The sequence below is a fragment of the Chiloscyllium plagiosum genome, chromosome 46 (genome assembly GCF_004010195.1).
Source record: "Chiloscyllium plagiosum isolate BGI_BamShark_2017 chromosome 46, ASM401019v2, whole genome shotgun sequence".
In the NCBI taxonomy this organism is placed as follows: domain Eukaryota; kingdom Metazoa; phylum Chordata; class Chondrichthyes; order Orectolobiformes; family Hemiscylliidae; genus Chiloscyllium; species Chiloscyllium plagiosum.
In genome coordinates, this window is record NC_057755.1 from 8,335,286 (window position 1) to 8,355,405 (window position 20,120).

The 20,120-nt window shown below is 39.8% G+C and overlaps 1 protein-coding gene across 1 annotated transcript in view; it reads left to right on the plus strand.

Annotated features, from left to right (window-relative positions):
- Positions 1-20,120, plus strand: part of LOC122544078 (M1-specific T cell receptor beta chain-like) — a 44,693-nt gene that overhangs the window by 11,032 nt on the left and 13,541 nt on the right. Inside the window, exon 3 of the mRNA XM_043683080.1 lies at positions 13,298-13,354. Coding sequence (XP_043539015.1) covers positions 13,298-13,354 — 57 coding nt within the window. The remainder of the gene's footprint in view (positions 1-13,297; positions 13,355-20,120) is intronic.

A 20,120-nucleotide genomic window follows, 5' to 3' on the forward strand; every position in this document is an offset into this window, starting at 1 on the left:
AAATCTGCCTTCTATACATGATCTGACCAAAATGTGACTACAGGTATGCAGCAATGTTGTTGACTGTTAACTGCCATCTGGACAATTAGGCAATTAGGAATGGGCAATAAATGTTGGTCTTGCAAATGACACCCACATCCCGTGAAGGAATAAGAAAGAATGCACATCAACCCTGCCTTCTCATTCTCCTCCATTTCCACTCTCGGCATTCCACAAAGCACCATTACATGTAGAATATTATGCGTCCATTACATATGACATCCCAGTGAATGTATTCAAACGCACAAGAAATCCGAAAAATCTCTTAACATCAATTTAAATTACACATCTGTTCTTATCCGTGATAGATCAACATTCTTCAAACTGTTCATGCTCAAATGTTTGCATGTTTAATGGGTACCCTTGGTATAAAAATTGTTAGATTCTCCTTATATATAAACATTTTCATAATAAAATTATTCATAGTGTGTATTGACATTTCATTAAACAGTTGAATACGTTGTCATCAGAATATCACAACTGCTGGCTGGAGTGTCCGTTAGGCCTTGAGTTAACCTATTTGTCACTTGGTTAGAGAATCACAAACCCTACAGTGTGGAAGCATATCATTCACCTGTCAAGTCCACCTTGAACCTCGGAAGACTATCTCACCCAGGTCCATCCGCCCTATGCTATCCCTGGAGCCATATATTTCTGAAGCCTAATCCTCTTAACCTGCGCAACACTTGTTGCTTTGGGCATACTTAGCATGACCAATCCACCTAATGTACACATCTTTGAGCTGTGGAAGGAAATCGAAGCAACAGGCAGAAACCTTTGTCCTCTGTTCACCAACAGATTTGCCAATTAAAATTGTGTACTTGCGATTCCCGCAGCGGAAAAGCTGTTGCCTAACTACTTCAATCATAGTGCGCTGGGCTTCAGTGGAGATTTTCAAACTTGGGTGAGCAGACCTTCAGAGTTCCTGAAGGTCTGGAAAAAAGCGTCACCAATAGCTATAGAATCGGAGGTGGATGCAGCAGCGGAGGAGAGCAGAAGTTGTAGCGTCAGCAGCAGCAAGAGCTCAGTTCTTACTGAGTGTCCAGGTTGTGGCTTGGTCTGGGTTCCTGCATGAAGTTGAAACCGAAATAAAACTTTAATGTCTGGACATTCCTCATTCATTTTGGATTTGTTTCCTTTGCTTTTGTTTATTTTTATTATTCTGTTTCTGTAATCAAGTGTGTAACTAAGATTACGCTGATTACATTAGCAGTGATGCTGCTGCTGAAGAATGGCGACTTTTGTTCCAACAGCGATGGCACAGCGAATGAAATTCGTGTCTGGTCAATGGTCAATTGGTGGAGTACTTAACAAGAAGAACTGTACAGTTGGGCACTTCCTTTATTTCATAATTTTTCTGCTTTATACTATATGTCTTTTGTTTATTTCTCTATCTTATAAGATGGTGTCGGAGAATGGAAACAATGTACAACAATTTGCACTGTTGTTTGACACAAGATGCATGTGACAATAAATAAATCAGATAAAAGAGAAATTCCTGCTCTGCTGGTCTCGGGAATGCTACCATCACCACCCTCGTCAATGAGAAAGTAGACTGTCAGAATGATCAATGAATCTTCATGCTAGTCATCACTAGGAAGGCCAACAATCGGATTCTCAAAAAACGTCTTCTCCCAGTCTTAGAGGAAAACCTCTCTGAAATCCAGTGTGGCTTCCAACCAAAGCATGGTATTGTGCACATGGCTTTTACTGCTTGGTAACTTCATAGAAATATCGACAGCAAAACCAACCACTCGAGAAGGCTTTTGTCGACCTGAGCAAGGTGTTTGACTGAGTCAGTTGAAAGTTGCTATAGGTGATCCTGTCAAAGGTTGCCTGTTCAACGAAATTTTCGAGGAGAAAGTGAGGGCTGCAGATGCTGGAGATCACAGCTGAAAATGTGTTGCTGTAAAAGCGCAGCAGGTCAGGCAGCATCCAAGGAACAGGAGAATCGATGTTTCGGGCATAAGCCCTTCTTCGTCCAACGATATTTGTCAACATCGTCAATATGTGGGGTGCGGGGCTGCGTAGGTGGGGCGCCAGTGTTGAGGACCGTTGCCTATCTTCCCTGATTGCGGTGTATGGGTCAGGAAGTTGATGATCTGGTTGCAAAGAGACATAGGTCTTGGAGTTTGCAGATTAAATTAGTTGAGATTATAACGTTAAAATCAGAGCAGCAGTCGATAAATGGGAGTGTGGTATACGCTCCTTATTATTCCGATTTTTCAAGGGTAAGTGTAGGCGAGGTAAATAGCGTTAGCCGTGGGCTTGTTGCATCAATATGCAAGTTGAAAGGACTCAAGAAAGGCTGGGCTGCGAGAGTTCATTTTGTTTTGTAGTTATGGTGATTAAAAGCACTGGATAGTAGTTACACGTGTTTTCTTTGGTACCAGGATGATGATTTCAATATACTATATTTCTCCTGAGTTCATTTTGATCACAGAAATGGGTTTTCTTCATATGTGCTCTAAACCAATGTGTCAGCGACAATATTTTCTTTTCTTCTGAATTGTATCGTCGGTATGTTAACTGTACTGAAACATTTATATACTTTCCCTGGATTCTTTCAAATAAGGTGAGAGTGGTCCTTGCAGTTAACAGTTTCCTTTCAGCTGTTACTAATGCAAAATTCAAAACGATATAAAGACAGCACGAGACTTTGTCTTTTTTTTCTCTATCATTATGTATTTCTGTTGACGGGCAGTCACCTTTTCCAATAAAAAAAAACTGACAGATCATTTGATGTTCATTTCATTTTCTTGTAATGAAATGGCATTTTGTTTAAAAAATGTTTCTGGTATAATCAATTTGAATCATTTCATATTATAAAGCTAGTACGAAGAGCATAATTGCGAAAAGTCTTTCCAATTGGCCAAAGCATGAGTGTATTATCTGTCTATTCCAAGTTGCTTACTTTCTATATTATTGCCAAAGGCGCCACAACATTGTGGAAGTTGGGGAGTATTTGGTTATTAAGCCCACTAAGGCCGACATACAGTAGAACCTAGCTTACCTTTGAAATAAAAATCATTTCATTAGGTGCTTCTTTTGGCTTTATCAATAAAGATAGCCCAAATCGTTTACTTTAACCTCAGCAAGTTCACTTTTAGACAAGGTTATGACGATAATGGTTATTTGCTGTTGACTGAAAGTGTAGGCAAGTGTTGTAAAATGTTAGGATGTGAAGCTTTAGTTTTCCGAGGCATTAGTGAGGTCATATCTGGAGCACTGTGGACACTGTACTTCAAAAGGATATTAATATGTTGGAAGCAATTCAGACAACGTTTGGTTGACTAATATGAGTCAGGAGTTTGTTGTCTTATCAGAAAAGTCTGGACAGGCTCACCATTTCTGTTAGCAGTTCACGAGCTGATCGAGTTCCAAGTTCCCTTGTTGGTCAGTGTAGACAGACATTGTGCATCACCTATTCAGAAAAAAGGTAGACGCAAGAATGTTGGAATGAAAAAAAAAACAAGGAACAAGTGTACACCACTCAGCCCTGAGACTCGACTCCACCATCCAATAAGATCACAGTTGTTCTGATTTTCACCTCACTTCACGTTCATGTGTAACCCATATAATCTTTAATTCCCTTGGTAACTCACGAATCTATCTACGTCTGCATTTGAAATATTTGAAAATTCTGTTTCTAATGCCTTTTGAGGAAGGGAATTGCAAAAACTCTCGAATTTCTTTGAAAATAAAAACGTTTACTCATCTCTATTTTGCAAGTTGTGCCCCTTACATTTAGCTATGATCTCTGGATCTATGACCTAGGCCTTCCGAGTTAGATCAGAAGTGACATAATTGATACAAATAAGATCTTGAGGAAAACGGAACAGATAGATGTGGAAAAGATGCTTCCCTTTGCTGAAGAACATAAAACTAAGGAATCATGGTTTAAAGGAAGACATTCTCCAGCTTTTTTTTGCTCCTTATGTAGATTATTGAATCATTTATTGATATTTGTGAGGTATTGGTATTTGACTTGTTAAATAAGAAACCTTTTCTTTAATTAAAGTTTGACTCAGTCCCTGCCTTTTAACTGTCACGCAAAAGAAGTGTACCTGCGTAAATGTTTGAGTACTCCTTTCGGGTAGCACGACAAATTTGTACAATCCGATGAACCAGTGGAATCCGTATGCTGCGTCATCTTCAGAATGTTATCTTAGTAAGTGAAATTGAAATACGTCACTAAGCTTTCAATTTACATAACTTAACAGAGTATTGGGAATTGATCATACTTTTTTTGTTTTTCTTCTTAAAATTACAGAACAACAAATAAGAATGTGCTGCTCTTCATTAACAAACAGTTGTTGCCAATCACTGACTGACTCCGTATTGCTCTAGATGGATGTACATGTATATGGTGATGAACACGGATAGGTATCCATCACAATGCATGTTACAACACGAGAGCATGCATTGATGAATAAACGTCTAGGAGTCACAATGATTTATTTCTCCCTGTCTAGTTATGGACAGGGCTATAAAAGACAAAACGACAGAATTTATTGATTCCAATTCAATATTCTTTTTAAAGATCAAATTGGTTTAGTGTGATCATTTCTAAATTGCCTTTACGAGCTTCAGTAACTCAGTGAGTTTGTTTTCTCCCCAGATTATGTCGTTAAAATATAGTCACTACCCTAATGTATGAACCAAGATAGCCAAAGAACGCACAGAAGGCTCCCACAAAACGGGATTTTAAGTTGATCATGCTAGCATGTTAGAGTGGAGTTCATTGAGTGATAGCATTGTCAGGACAGTAAGGCAAATCTGTCGTCCCGCTTTCAAGTAGTGATTGTATAATTCCTTGCTCAATTTGCGTGAAAATTCCCTTACTTCCCACTCAGATTACACTGCTCCCGTAGTAATCAGACTCTGCCATCTTTCCTCAACATCCATGCTCAGAAACGGTTGCCCTCGCTCTGTACTGTCCGGCTGAAACTCAATACATACCATTGAGCTGAACCTGCACAGAGCAGTACTCCAACAGTGTTGTTTCAGAGGCCAGCATGTGACGATGCTGTTCCGAAAACAAAGTTATGCTGCCTTTGATCTTTTTTTGGAGCGTTCATAAAGGCACAGACTCTGAAACATCTGGCGTTGGAGCGTCTTAGTGTCAATTTCATTATAACTAGCAAACATTGCCTCAGGCAAAAGACGTTTAACTTAAAAGAAAAGCATTTGTACCTGAAAGGGAAATAGCCAGTTCTCCCAGCTCAGTTTTTCCTCTAGTTTTTTTCTCTCTGAAAACAATCAGGCAGTTGAAAAAACTGCTGGACTAAAAGAAGTACACCCAGAATGATCCTCCTCACACTCTCTGACTTCTCTTGTGTAAGACCCTGGGTTTGATTTGACTTTCGGTGCCAAGGGATGTTTGTGGGGATTGTTGCAAGTATAAGGAACAGCATCATTAACTTGACATGATCTGTTGAGTTTTCAGGTAGGTTAAGTTATTCGATATTCTGTTCTCTTTTGTTTATGTTTCATTTGATAATCTTGTAAATATTTTTTGTTTCCTTGAAAACTATTTGGTTTTACATGCTGCATCCCTCCTGGACTATCCACGTTGCACCTGCCCAAAACAATGGCAAAGTTAGAGTCTATGGGCGGCACGATGGCACAATGGTTAGCACTGCTGCCTCACAGCGCCAGAGACCCGGGTTCATTTCCCGCCTCAGGCGACTGACTGTGTGCAGTTTGCACGTTCTCCCCGTGTCTGCGTGGGTTTCCTCTGGGTGCTCCGGTTTCCTCCCACAGTCCAAACATGTGCAGGTCAGGTGAATTGGCCATGCTAAATTACCCATAGTGTTAGGTTACGGGTATGGGTGGGTTGCGCTTCGGTGGGGCGGTGTGGACTTGTTGGGCCGAAGGGCCTGTTTCCACACTGTAAGTAATCTAATCTAATCTCATCTAATATTTTCTTGAAACATATTTTGGTGCCTGACCTGAATCCTTAACGAGCATTCTGGCAGTGCTGATGCAACACTGAGGAAGTGCTGACTCTGCAGAAAAGAACACTCATTCAATACTGCAACTGTACTGGATAGCATTCTCAAAGTAGCGACGCTCCAACACTGCAGCACTCAATCAGTACCGAACCTTCAAATGAGCAGCACTCCCAAAGAGCTGCCCCTCCAACAGTTCAAGGCTTTGTCAGTACTGATCTCCTGGCATGCAACACTCCCTCAACACTGACTATCTGATACTGTTGCTTTCCCTCAGTGCTGTACCACCCAATGGCTATCAAATAGAAAGACAAAGCATATGCTCAAGACTTTCTCATTAGGCATTTCAGAACATCAGAACTTGTCTCTTATATTGGTCACCTCTAATTATGGATCCCACTAAGTCTTCAGGGGATCTACCAGATCACACGGTTCAATGTTATGCATCTCATTTCATATTGCAATTAGTGCTCTCTCTTCCAAGGAATAGATCTCCAGACTGTCCAAACACCCCAAAAGATATAGCATTCCATTCTGAGATCTTTCAAGATGGCAAAAATAGTAAGAACAGAGTAGATATATCGGCCCTTCGAGACTCCTTTACAATTCAATAGAATTCAATATTTCTATATTTCCAATATTTCTATATTTCCAATACACATCCAATATTTCTTCTGTTCACGTTCCTGTCCATTCCCCATAACCCGTGAATCCCTGACTGACTAAGAATCTATCTGTCTCAGCCTTAAACATACATAATGACTCGGAACTCACAAGGTTCTCAGTGGCAACGTGACCCGAAGACTGATACCTCTTTGAGACAAGAAATTCCTCCTCATCTCAGTCTAAATGGGTCCCCTTTACTCTGTGACGATATCTTCTGTTGCTGGAGTCTCCTGTGAGGGGAAGCAAACTCTCAGCATTTACCATCTCAAGCTCCTTAAGAAACCTATATATTTCACTGAGATCACTTTTCATCCCTCGAAACTCCGGTGAATAGATTCCCAACATATTAAACTTTGCTCATACGATAATCCCTCCAGACCAGCGATCATACTTCTCAGAAATTCTTTCAATGGAACAATGTTTTCCTGAAATAAAGGGTCCAAAACTGCTCAGTAAATGTGGGTTGGATTAAAATATACAAAAGGCATTTGAATAAGTACACGAACAGGAAAGATTTGGAGGAAGACAGGACAGGATCAATCAAGTGGGACGAGTTTAGTGTGAGATTATGTTCGACATGGACTGGTTGGACCGCTGGTTGTGTTTCTGTACTGTAAGACTTTATGACTCTACATGGTCTCACCAGCTCCTTGTGCAGTTGCATGAATAATTTCCTACTCTGGTCCTCCAATTCTCCTGAACTATTTTCACTTGTACCTCCTTCAGTGTCATGTGCCATATTAAAATTGATATGGAATCAGTACTCCACATTCGATGTGGGGGATAAAACCAATTTCAGGAAAGGACTGTACTTGTACTTTTGTACTGCATTTTCTAATAGAACTCATCACGGCTGTTAACACTTAGGAACACCGCTGTATCAGTACCTTGGACATTTCATTCAAATGGGGAAAGGGAAAGACACTTACTTCCTTGACCCTGCATTTGTCTGTCCTTGCAAATGCCTTGCTACTTTGTTTCATTACTCACTCTGTCTTTATTAGCTTTGTATTCAATCGAATGTTACGTTTGATCCTCCAAGCTACAGACTTTCAGGGCAGGTGTGTGTCAATGCAAACTGCTTCCAAAGGAGATCAGTTCAAACGGTCTTAAGCAAAACTTGTCAATCAAGTATTGAAGCAACTTGAGCACCCTTGACTTCGCAAACATAGAATGATTCTAAATAATAGGTTGGGAGGTCAAAACTGCATAAATTGCTCGCTATACCGAATCTGCTGTGTCTGAAGAGATTGTAGACGCAACCTTCCTTGTTAATGAAACAGACACGCCATGAGACAGGAAAGATTCAATAGTGGGAAGGAACAGAAAAAAAATCAATAAATAAAGGAGACAGAACGAAACTAAGACAGCCTATTAACTGTATTCAAACAGCCAACTATACGCACACTAAATTCTCAGAATGGTCTTCTTCTTGTTTTGTGCAACAGGCTGGAGGAGCGGGTGAGCAGCGTCCTTATCTTCCTGTGTAATTGTAACAAGTTGGAGAAGGGTGTTAATGGCCTCCCCCTGTTCCTATGCACCAGGCTGGAGAAGGGACTGAATGTTTTAACAGGCTCCTGAGGAGTAGAACGATCTCCTCCACAGTTTCATTATTGCCAGCGTCGGTGATTGAATAATCACACCATAAACCAAACTTATTCCACCTTTACTTGGTAAAATGGCAGATTCGAATGACTCAATCTCCACAAACAAAACTGACGTTACTTTTATTTCTTTTATTTCAAAAATATATTTCTTTCGTGAAATATCTTGATATAAATACATATGTACTACAGTAAATTCCAGTTCTGTACAAATACACAATGCAGACGGACTCTATCTAACAAACCAATGAAAGGCAGCTCTTCCTTTTATAAGATTATATTTGCATGTATTGAAAGACCAGGAATCTCCAATAACTGAAAGGAATCCCATTTTTACTTTGGCAGAAATATGTCAGAAGTGGTGTTTCCCCACTGTGCCTTTGCGATAGCTGCCTCCAAGATATCCTGGACCTCGCAATGTCTCAATCTGCAACAATAAATGGAGGTCAACTCCTTGCTCTGTAAGACCACAAGTTTCTGAAAGACCAATGACGTCCTTCACCAAGTAAGTGGCCATCCAAACTTCTGAGAATGTGTTCCAGGGAACATGCCCGAGAGTGCAGAATCCTGCATCATGGAGAGGCTTGGGCTGAACTTTGACTAAAACCACAGAACTGCAGTAGCAACAAGACTCAAAACCCCATGAAGAGGCGGAGCCACCCACTTCATCTCTTTTTTTGTTCGAGTATGTATCACCGTGGGGACAGGGGGGGCACGATGATACATTCCAATGCAGGTCCCATACAAAATCCCCGCAGAATATCAGGTGAAGCAAATTATCAATGGCAATGAATTCTTCACTGTTGCACAAGGGTTATGGTAGGAACAAAGGCATTTGCATCTTCAAACGTCATTGGAACTTCCACTGACTTTTGGGTTTTCGAAATACAAACAGTTCTTGTTGCAATAATTCGAACACGTGTCTTTCTTCGCTTCGGTTGAACCTTAAGCCCTTGGGTGGATACTGAGCCAACGTTTAACATTCCAAAATGTGAGATGTTCAAGACCCAAACTGTTAGTTCTTAGTAAATTCGATGGTTGATGTCCCCCTCGTTGGGAACTACGTTTGAATGTGCTTACTCTCTGGAAAACTACTTCGGAAGCACTTTGACCTGCTCTCCTTATTATTTAGGGTGGACAGGTTTGACCCTTTCCATAAATGGGTTGATGTGAAGTGATCTGGTGGTGTGCTGGAACACAGGTTCACTTCGGACCGGGCTCCAAACTGATGGTATTAGGTAAGGAATTTGGCGATATCATCTCCGTATTTCTTTTTCATTGAATGTTCATAATGATCGCCCCGGTCATTCTGCAGCGTCAGTATGTTATAGATCATCTAGACAACGGCAAGAAACAAGGCTGTTTTCTCAGCCAGTGCTTGACCTGTCTCTTCTGTATTAACCAAAGCCCGAGGGAAACTGAGGCATATGATCTGCTTTACAAGAGAATGTGATTTATTTGCGGAAATAAGTCTCCTGGTGTCAGCTAAGTGCAGTTAGCAATGGAATAAAGATTTGATTCAATACATCTAAAATCCAATAATTGCACTCATATAAATCTGGTCAGACCATATAAATCTTTACGCAATGCACAGATGTGAAAGTGGACCTGACAGCTGAGGTGAGAGTTATCCTTTTCAGTTTAAGATGCGATCCATGAAGTGTCTTGTGGTGCAGAGATAGTTTCCCTACTTCTGAGCCAGGAGTCGCTCATTCAAGTCTCTCATACCTGCTCTAGGTGGTATGTTAAAACAGGTCGATTAGTACAGTATAGAATAGAATTCATGCAACTCATAATAGAATCACAAAGTTTGCATAATACAAAAACAGAATATGCCTGTCTTGGCACTCGTTTGTGTTTTGAACCACTTGTTGTGTCACTGTGATGCAAATGTGAATTATTTCGGTCAAGGCACGAGACTAACAATTTTGGGTAAGTCAATTTTCTCTCTTATCTGCATTACGTGTAAGGAATCGTTTGCTGGGGAATAAGGTGTTCAGACTTTCAACATCTGGTCATTTCAACATAATCTGCAAAATCCTCAAATGCTTTCCTTTGGAAAGGTGCGTTGCTTTGGATTATTCCATCTTAAAAATTGAGTCTAAATTGAGGGTCTATTGGAGAACGTAAGGTCGAGGGAGATAAAAGCCGCGTTTGACGTCTGTTTCTCCAAACAAGTTGCTATTTACACGCGAGCAAAATTGAGAATTGATAATAGATAATAGCCAGATGGAAATGGTTTATGCGATGTTGATTCTTTGCATCGACTCATTTTGTTTTTAAATTGAATTCGTATTTGCTTTTAGAATTTAAGCTGAATAAATGATGATCGGTAGATATAAACAAATTTAGAGGGCTTCTCCACAACTATTTCTGTTCCATTGTAAAAGCTAGGTTGTCCACTGCTGATTTCAGAAATAAAGTCTTCGCTCTAACCTTGAATTTTTATACATACACAAATGATCAGTTGAAGTCTACAGTTCTGTAAAAATAATTATTTGCAAGGATAATTTGTTAAGTAGTTGCAGAATAGATTAAGTTGAGATGTGAAGTAACTATTATCTAATTGAATAATGGGATAAAATAGCTGATTGGCCATCTCACGGCAGCATGGCTGTAGGAGATTTGCCAGTCCTTAGGAAAGATGCAAATTGAACAGAATGGATGAAGAATGATTGTTGTGACGGGGATTTTGGGACAGGGTGGTACTGCTGTGTTACAACGAAGCTTACTTCGGAACTGGGACAAGGCTGGTCGTTATGGGTAAGTAAATGGATTAGTAATGAGAGAAAATTTGTTTTAAATCGTGGATCCATGTGTGGAAGGATTTGGGGAGTAAATGGAATTGGCGGAGTAAAAGTGCTGGAGTTGAGGGGAATGATTTAGATCTTCCAACTTGTGGAGACAGACTGCACCCATTCAATTGTAGGATAAGGGAATAAGTTGGAACATAATGGAGATTCTGTAAAATCAAGTGAAGGTGCAAATAGATTCCCAAACATGGACGTGTGAAAATATCGGACTTGGCATTAATATAGACCGAAAAATACTTCCATTCAATTGTGTTGTACACAAGTCTAATCTAAAGTTTATAGAATAAGTTGCAGGGACTCTGGCTAAGGTTTTCTGCTAACAATTGAGGGGAATTAACAACGCTGATTCCAGAACCAAGAGATTAGAGACATCAACAGAGATGGAACATTCATAAAATAGTACAGGAATAGGTTCTTCGGCCCACCATGTCTGCGTTGACTACGGTGCCATTCTATAGTAATCCCATCTGCCTGCACTTGGTCTTTATCCCTCTCTTCCCTGCCTAAATATGTGTCTGATTAAATGCTTCTTAAACGTTGTTATTATTTCTTCTTCGAACACCTTCCCTGGCAGTTCAGTATAGGTGCATAACGCTCACTGTGTGAAAAACCTTCCTGCTTTCACCTTAAATCTATGTCCCTCATTATTTTACGTAACACTCTGGTAAAAATATTAGCTAACCTACCCTTATCTCTCATTGCATGTCGCCCCTCTCGTGAAAAGAACCGAACACTTTCTAAACTTACTTTATAGCTAGTCCAGGTTACATCCTGGTAAAACTCCATTACATCTCTCCAAAACCTCCATATCAGTGTGGTGACGGGAACTGCCCACGATAGCCCAAAGATTGCCTAATTTCAATCTTGTGCAACTGCAACATGACTTGACAACGTTTAGTCTCAAAGCCGGACTCATGAAGGTAAGCATATCGTATACCTTCTTTATCCACTGTGTTGCATCTTTCAGGGAGCTATGTCAATCCCCTTAAGGAAGGTATATGTATACATACACAGATATATATACACATATACGTATGTATGTGTGTATGTGCGCACGAACACCAGCAAGAGATTCAATCCTCTATTCGGGAGAACGATCTGTGCCAAAACAGTGACAGAACTGCGTGACAGATGAGATTAAATTGTTGAGAATAACATGGCTGATATAATGTGTGAAAATTGTGAAAGTTGTGAAGACGGAAGGGGGTTATGTGAAAATATTTGGGAAGAGACTGTGTGTGGAAAGTAAATGGCAGAACAAAGATGCTGAAATGAAAACCATTTCTCTCTTAAGTAGATTTATCTATCCACGTTTAGCTATGAATGTTGAAAAGGCTGGAATACTTCTGATGAGTTTAAAGGGAAGATGTGCTGTGTAATCCCATTGATAAAATACCAAGAACAGGTGAATATTTGATCTTCTCAAAGTCTTGATGATATAAATAGGAAAAGGTAGGGTAAATAAAAATGAACTATTTGCACTGATTGGAGATTCCAGAAGGAAGGGACATAATCTGAGAACTGGGCCAGAGCGTGCAGGAAACATATTAGAAAGCACTTCTGCACTGAGGTAAATGTTTGAAACTCTCTTCCACAAACGACTGGATCAGCTGCACAGTTTATATCTCAGGCAGTTTTGTTTGTTGTTGCTACTTTGTCACTATATTAAGGGGTATGGCCAAAGGCAGCTATATAGATTTAGACCAAAGATCAGCCACGATTCTATGAAATGTTGGAACAACTTCGAGGTGCTGAAAGGCCTCCTCTTGTTTCAATTTTGCCATAATTTCATTAGACTGGTAATATTTCTAATGATTCACAGAGTTTTGAAGGTGAATTCTTTATTACTTTGTTCAATTAAGTTCATTAGGAGTCATTATGATAATCAGAGAAAATATTTCCACTGGTGGTGGTATCCGGGGAGTCGTGGTTATATTAAGAATTAAAGTAGCCCATTCAGGAGTGATGGACGTCTAGGACCCTTACTCAGTAACTACGAGAGGCTAATACGTGCCTGTCCATGGAAACTCTCGACTCTGATAATAATAGACTCTGAAACAATAGTATAGAAAAAAGTCATGTTAGTTAAGAGTTCGCTAAACAGGGCTAAATGGCCTCCACTCCAATTCCCACTCTGCATTGTCGCGTGATTCCATGGGTTTCCTTGTCATCAAGTGGCAACACTCACAAAGAACTGAAAGGTTTTCAGACAGGCGTCTAGCTTTGTGTTCTGCTAGCACGTATTACTTCGGCGCTGGCACGAAGTTGACAGTTTTTGGTAAGTTTGTTGATGTCTACTTGTATAAATATCCATTGTTTGACTATCGGCTGTGACTGGCTGTCTATCCCCACCTTTGTCTGTCTTGCGATGGGAAATGTTAGCGCTGTAGGTCTGTTTAGCTTTTTAATTATTAAGTGCCTCTTTACTCAACGTGGGTCATGAAGTATATCGTAAAGAATAGAGGCTGTCCATTTTGGTGAAGTGTCAATGCATCTTTACGGCAGCATGGTGGCCAGTGATTATTGGCGCCAGGGACTCAGGTTCGATTCCGTCCTCGGGCTACTGTCTGTATGGCTTTTGCACATTATCCCTGTGTTGGTGTGGGTTTCGTCCTACAGTCCAAAAACGTGTGGGTTAGATTATCTGGCCGTAGTGTTCAGGATGTGAAGGCTGGGTGGAGTCTTGGTGACATGTTCTTCGGAAGGTCAGTGTGGAATCTATCGGCTGAATCTCCTGTTTCTACACTTCTACTTAAATGTATCAACACTATTATCCTCAACCAACCATTTCTGGTAACGAAATACCTGCAACAGCCAGTCTTCAGTGGAAATTACTGCTAAACTGCTCAAGATGAATTTCTCATTGAATGTTAAATTTAAAAAAAAGGTGATTGTACACCATATTTGGCAACGGCGAATTTGTTCTGTTCATCTGAGAACTATAGTTCTAATAATGCAAGCAGAATATAATCAATGTAACTTTGGTAAGGGGCTAACGTTGTCCATTTTATGTTGGTCCACAGCTGTGTTTGAATTCATGTCGTTAATGAGGACTCGTTAAAATTGTTGGGCAATCTTATATATTTGAGAAGATTTAATCATCTCAGGGACATATAAAAACGTTGACAGATAGTGTACCAACTTAGTTTAGAGAACTCCCATATTTATTTTTCACATACTCTTTTTCCTCTTTCGGTACTTTCTCCCTGTTAGTTTTATAAACTTCTTTCATCTTCTGCATTCATAAAGATTGAACTTAACTACAGACATCCATGCCCTCAAACACTCAACCACGAAATACTTCAATTGCTTTCACTGAGGTTCAGTACTTCAGTTGGCAACTTTATCTCTTACATTATCTTGAAGTTGCTTCTTAAATCCCAAATGCTTAAACAGACTTTTGATTCTAACGTGCACTTATGTGGGTCAGTATGATTCTGCCACTTAGCCTCTGAAATACCTATAGAAAATCTATTTGCATTTAAGTTGCTATCTTATTTATGCTACTTGTGATATTAAAAACCTTCATAAATTCAAACCTGAGTTGCTTTCAACCTCCTCCTGGTACCCCTGCACCATAAAGGAGAAAAACATTGCCAAAGCAATGCATGATGCTTAAATAATTGTTTACTGCTGCTGTGCATTATCCCTGGGACAACTTCCCCACTTGCTATTCACCTCAAATCATGAACAGTTTCTTGTATTTTGCTTTTCCCTAATGTTTATAAAACTTCTCCCTAAAAGTATCAACACTATGAACCGCAGCCTACTACGTATTGTAATTAGGCATCTGCATCAACCCCTTTTGGGGTTACTGATGAACTGCTCAAGATGTAATTCCAATTGAATATTTAAATTTAAAAATGTTACATGATGGGCCAATCTTTGCAATAGCTAATTCGCTCTTTTCATCGAACACTTAGTTGTATTGCAGCCCTGTAATACGATGAACAGGATTTTATCAGCATGACTTTGGTAAACGAACAAGGTTGTTTATTTTAGATCAAAACAGAGCTGAGATTTGAATTCATTTTGTTGATGAGTTTTAAGTCTTTTGGGTGCATTTATACATGGGAGGTGCTGCAATCACCTCAAGGACATAGATGATGTTAACAGATAGTGGACTGTCCCAGTTTAGAGAGCGATCATGTTTGTCTTTAACACTCTTGCAGTCTTCTTTCCGTACTCATCTTTGTCATCTTCACCAGCTCTGCAAACATCCTGCATCTTCTGCAATCCATCAAGTCTGTACTCATATAATTTACGTGTTTAGCCACTAAATGCATCAATATTTGGTTCTCCTGTTCCGTTGGTTACTTTTTCTCTTTACTAACTTGAAATGCTTCTTAAGCCCCAATTATTTATCAATTTTTTGATCGTGCATCTCAATGTGCTCTCCTGTGGTTCAGTATGTCATCTGCGACTTGAGTCTGAAACATCTTTGGATTTTGTCTATCAATTGCATTCAAATATCTTTATAAATCCGAGACACTATGGAACACATGACCCCCGTTTTAACCAGAAAGCAAGCGTATATAAGTTTGAGTTGTGACATTTCTCTTTGAAGATCGTCCATCTTGAGTTTTAACTTCTTGGGCGTTGTAGTACTATTCTGTACCACTGTGGTGAAATAACTACGATTATACATTTGGCATTGGCACCAAATTAGTGGTTACAGGTGAGTAACCAATTCTGTATATATTTACTTCCTCCAGTGAGAAGGGAGTTGGTGTAGAAAATAGTTTGAGTTATTGTCCAGCATTACCTCAAAGGAGTTCTTTGTTTCTTTCAGTGTTAACAATTTGGCGACCTGTTCAAACATTACATTAGTCCCACCTTAGATTGTCCGTCCTACTACGACAACCTATTTTTAATTCTATTAATAACATTGTTCACGATCAAAGTCTTGACTTTATTTGTTGTGTGTTTCTGCCTGTTGCTCTCTCAGAGGTAAAGAGGAAACGATAGACATCTCTTTAACTTTTCATTTCATACAGTTCAGAATATTTCTGACCATGCCATTTTGCAATTTGTGCTCTCTATTTGCATCATTTCTATGCACGTATTTTGAAAATGAGTCGTTGCTGCAGGTGTGAGCTGGGAACAATACAATTAGGGAAATAGAGAAGTCTGGAACTTCAACTGATACGTTCCAAGTTTCTTTAAACAACTTTACATTAATGGCCAGGAGCCACATTCAAACAAGATCATGTAGAAAGAGAGACATGAAGAGGGAGAAAATGGATAATGCTACGTAAAGGAAAGTCTCTTCAGAGAGGTACTATTAGTTTATTTTTGTTAAAGCAATGCCCAGTGACATTATTTGGCATTAAGAATGATCACAACGTCAAAATCAGATATTTGTTGTTGTTTGCAAGACTTTGAATCTGCTATCGCTGTTGTTAGTTTAGAAATATTTGCTAGGCTATCACTTGTATATACTTGCTCAGAGGATGTATATGTCTCAGGTTTGGCCAGCAGTTAACCATAACTTTGGTGATGATAATTGAGAGTCAACTACATTGCTGTGGGGCTGGAGTCATATGTGAGGCAGACCAAGTAAGGTGGTTGATAACCTTCCGAAATTGAACCATATGGGTATTTATGAGAGTTGATGATGGATTTATGATCACTGTTGCTGCGTCTATGCAGGAATCAGTGTTGGGACATGGATTGCTCTCAATATTCATTAATTCTTGGATAGCTGTATAAAATTTCAAATATACAAACATAGTGATAATAAACTTGGGACGGCATTGCATGTGGTATTGACGACAGCATTGAATTACAACCAAGCAAGAGTATCAAAAGGTATGGCCCAAAGGGGGTATAGAAGGAACAAAAAACAAAGAATTTAAGGCCCAGGAACTGGCACTTCGGCCCTCCAAGCCTGATCCGAGCAAAATGTAATGTCTAAGCCTGTCAGTCAATTCCTAACCATTTGTATCCCTCTACTCCCCACCTACTCATGCATTTATCCAGCCACGTCTTAAATTAATCTACAGTACCTACCTCTCCCACCTCTGCTTGCAATGCATTCCAAACACCCACCACCCTCTGTGTGAAGTACTTGCCGCGTGTATCCCACTTAAACTTTCCACCTCTCACCTTGAAAGCGTGAACTCTCGTTATTGAATCCTTCACCCTGGGAAAAAGCTTGTCTCTATCCATCCTGTCTTGATTCTTCATGGTTTAGTAAACTTGAATCAGCCCCCCCCGCCCTCAATCTCCTTTTTCTAATGAAAACAAATCTAACCTACTCAATCTTTCTTCATATTCAGCACCTTCCATACCAGGCAACATCCTCATAAACCTTCTCTGCGCCCTCTCCAAAGCGTCCACATCCTTTTGGTAATGTGGCGACCAGAACTGACAGAGCATTCTAAATGCGACCGACCAATGTCTTGTACAATTTAAACATGCCTTAACAGCTCTTTAACTCAATACCCCATCTAATAAAGTATACTGTCTGCCTTCTTGACCATTCTATCCACCTGTGCAGCAACCTTTAGCGTACAGTTATCCTGCACTCCCAGATCTCTCTGCCCATCAACTTTTCCCAAGGCTCTTCCATTCATTGCATAATTCGCTCTCGAATTAGTCTTGTCTAAATGCATCACCTCACATTTGTCTGGATCTCATGAGCATGATGGAACAGTCTCAAGGGAATGAGTAGCAACCGCTGTTCATACGCTCCTATATCCAGGTTTGATTTCTAGAGTTTCATTATCTTCTCACATCATGGCATATTACTCCCGATTGTTTAGATGATTAGTCCAGCGACATTACCACAACATGAATATTTCCTCTCAAGTCTTGTTGAATTCTAACTTTTAATGGCATGATCTTACAGTCTTCAGCTACCTGTCATCATGTAGTACTTCATTATGAGTGAGAATATCACCACGTTAATTTTAGTTTGAAAAGTAGTTGGAAAATATCAGCTTATTTGAGTTCCATGTTCCAAGTGTGTTGCTCATGAGGTAATTCGAGATAGGAAAAATAAACATTGTTGGAGTGTTTTAAAAACAATGGTTATGTCGGCCAGAACTTTCCAATGTGCTCCTAATGTTTCTCAACGAATTATCTGGTTTCAATTTAAATATCTGAACTAAAAGCAGGAGTAGATTATTCAGTCCTTCGAGCCGTTTCCGCCATTCAATGTGATCATGTTTGATCCAATCTCGGCCTCAAGTCCACTTTTCTACCCATACTCCATAACCTTTTTCTCCCTTTACTCATTAAAAATCCGCCTCTCTCTTCCTTTAATTTACTCAATGTCCCGGCAACTACAGCACTCTGGACTAGGAAATTCTGCAGATTCGCAACCATTCGAGAAATCATTCCACCTGATCTTGTTTTAACGTCTTATAACATAACAATGACGTCCCATTCCAGATTGCCTTACACAAGTAAACATCTCCTCTGTGTCCATCCCATTTAGCGTCTCATATACCTCAATTAAATCTCCTCTCATTTTTGTTTTTAACTCTAGTGATTATCCGCCTAAACTACTCAACCTCTGCAATGAAATAAGCCGTTCATCTCTGGAATAAATCTCGTGAACCTTCTCTGAACGACATCTAATTCAATTACACACAACTGTAATATATATGTAAAGAATGTGTAGAGTGAAATTCATCATTTTGTTCATGCATAACTGTTTCCAATTGGAATTGTTTTAATTTTGGAACTTAAAGGAAATCAGCGAGAATTGCATTGCTTTCGTCGTCTTGTAATTTGGGATGCCCAAACGTGCTTCATGATTTTAGAGCCAATGAAGTGCAGACACTGTTGTACCATTAAAATAGTATTTAGACATAGTTTTGTTCCTCCTAATAAAATCGAAATAAGTAAGAAGACAATTGTGCATGGTTTGGGTGCAGATGTGTAGGGGAATATATATAGCTGATCTATTCATACCATTTAACTGCTGTCAATTGTCATCAAAACCCATCTAGCTTGTTAAGCTGCTTTAGCAAGGAAATATGCCGCCTTTACCCGGCTAAGGAGCTCAAAATAATTGATTTTATGTTGGTAAATCAGCTGAACAGGTTTACAATGGTAGGAGAGAATGTTACCAATACGACACAGCTTTAAAGTGATTGCCAAAATAATCAGTGAGATGACACTTAAACACCATGTAAAGAGGGAATTGTGGAAACACAAAATGTATTCTGTCGCGTTGATGAAAGCAAACAAATAAGAAATGGTAACGACACAAATTGGGTAAAGTTGAAATGTGCAACTTTAAGGGCTAATGAAGATGGGTTGGTTAATTGCAAAATGCAACAGAAGAGCCATTGCCAGCTTAATGGGCTAAGTATACATCACTTATTTGGTATTATACATAGAACCCCTCCAATGTGTCAACAGACATTTCAGCCCAACAAGTAGCCATCAACAACCCCCCACGCCGGCCCCGAAGAGTAACCCATCCAAACCTTTTCCCCTCCCTTGTTACTCTTCATTTATCCCTGACTAAGGCACCAAGCCTACATATCCCTGAACACTGTGAGTAATCTTGCATTGCCAATTGATCTAACCTACACATCTTTGGATTGTGGGAGGAAACCGGTGCACCCAGAGGAAAACCACACAAACACGGGTAGAACGTGAAAACTCCACACAGACAGTGCCCCGAGGTTGGAATCGAACCTGGGCCCCAGCACTGTGAGGAAGCAAAGCTAGGCACTTAACCAACATGCCATCCGTAACATGAGTTCCTACGGTTTCATTTTAGATTACATTGTGTGTAAAAGTATAGATTGGGATAATCCTGAATCAATAGACTTGTTATGGCAGAGAAGGTAAATATGTCGCCCATTGAATCTATATTGGCTTCTGTACAGATTTCCAGTTATTCCTATTTCCCATAATAATCCCGTACTTCTGCCAGTTTCTTTAGTCAAGTGGTCATTCAATTTCCTTCTAAAATCATTGACGATCTCTAATTGCTCCATTCTTGTACGCAGCCAAATTCCAAGTCCGTAAGAGTCAGTCTGCCTAAAAAAAAAGTTCATACATCCCCATGTGTACCTTGT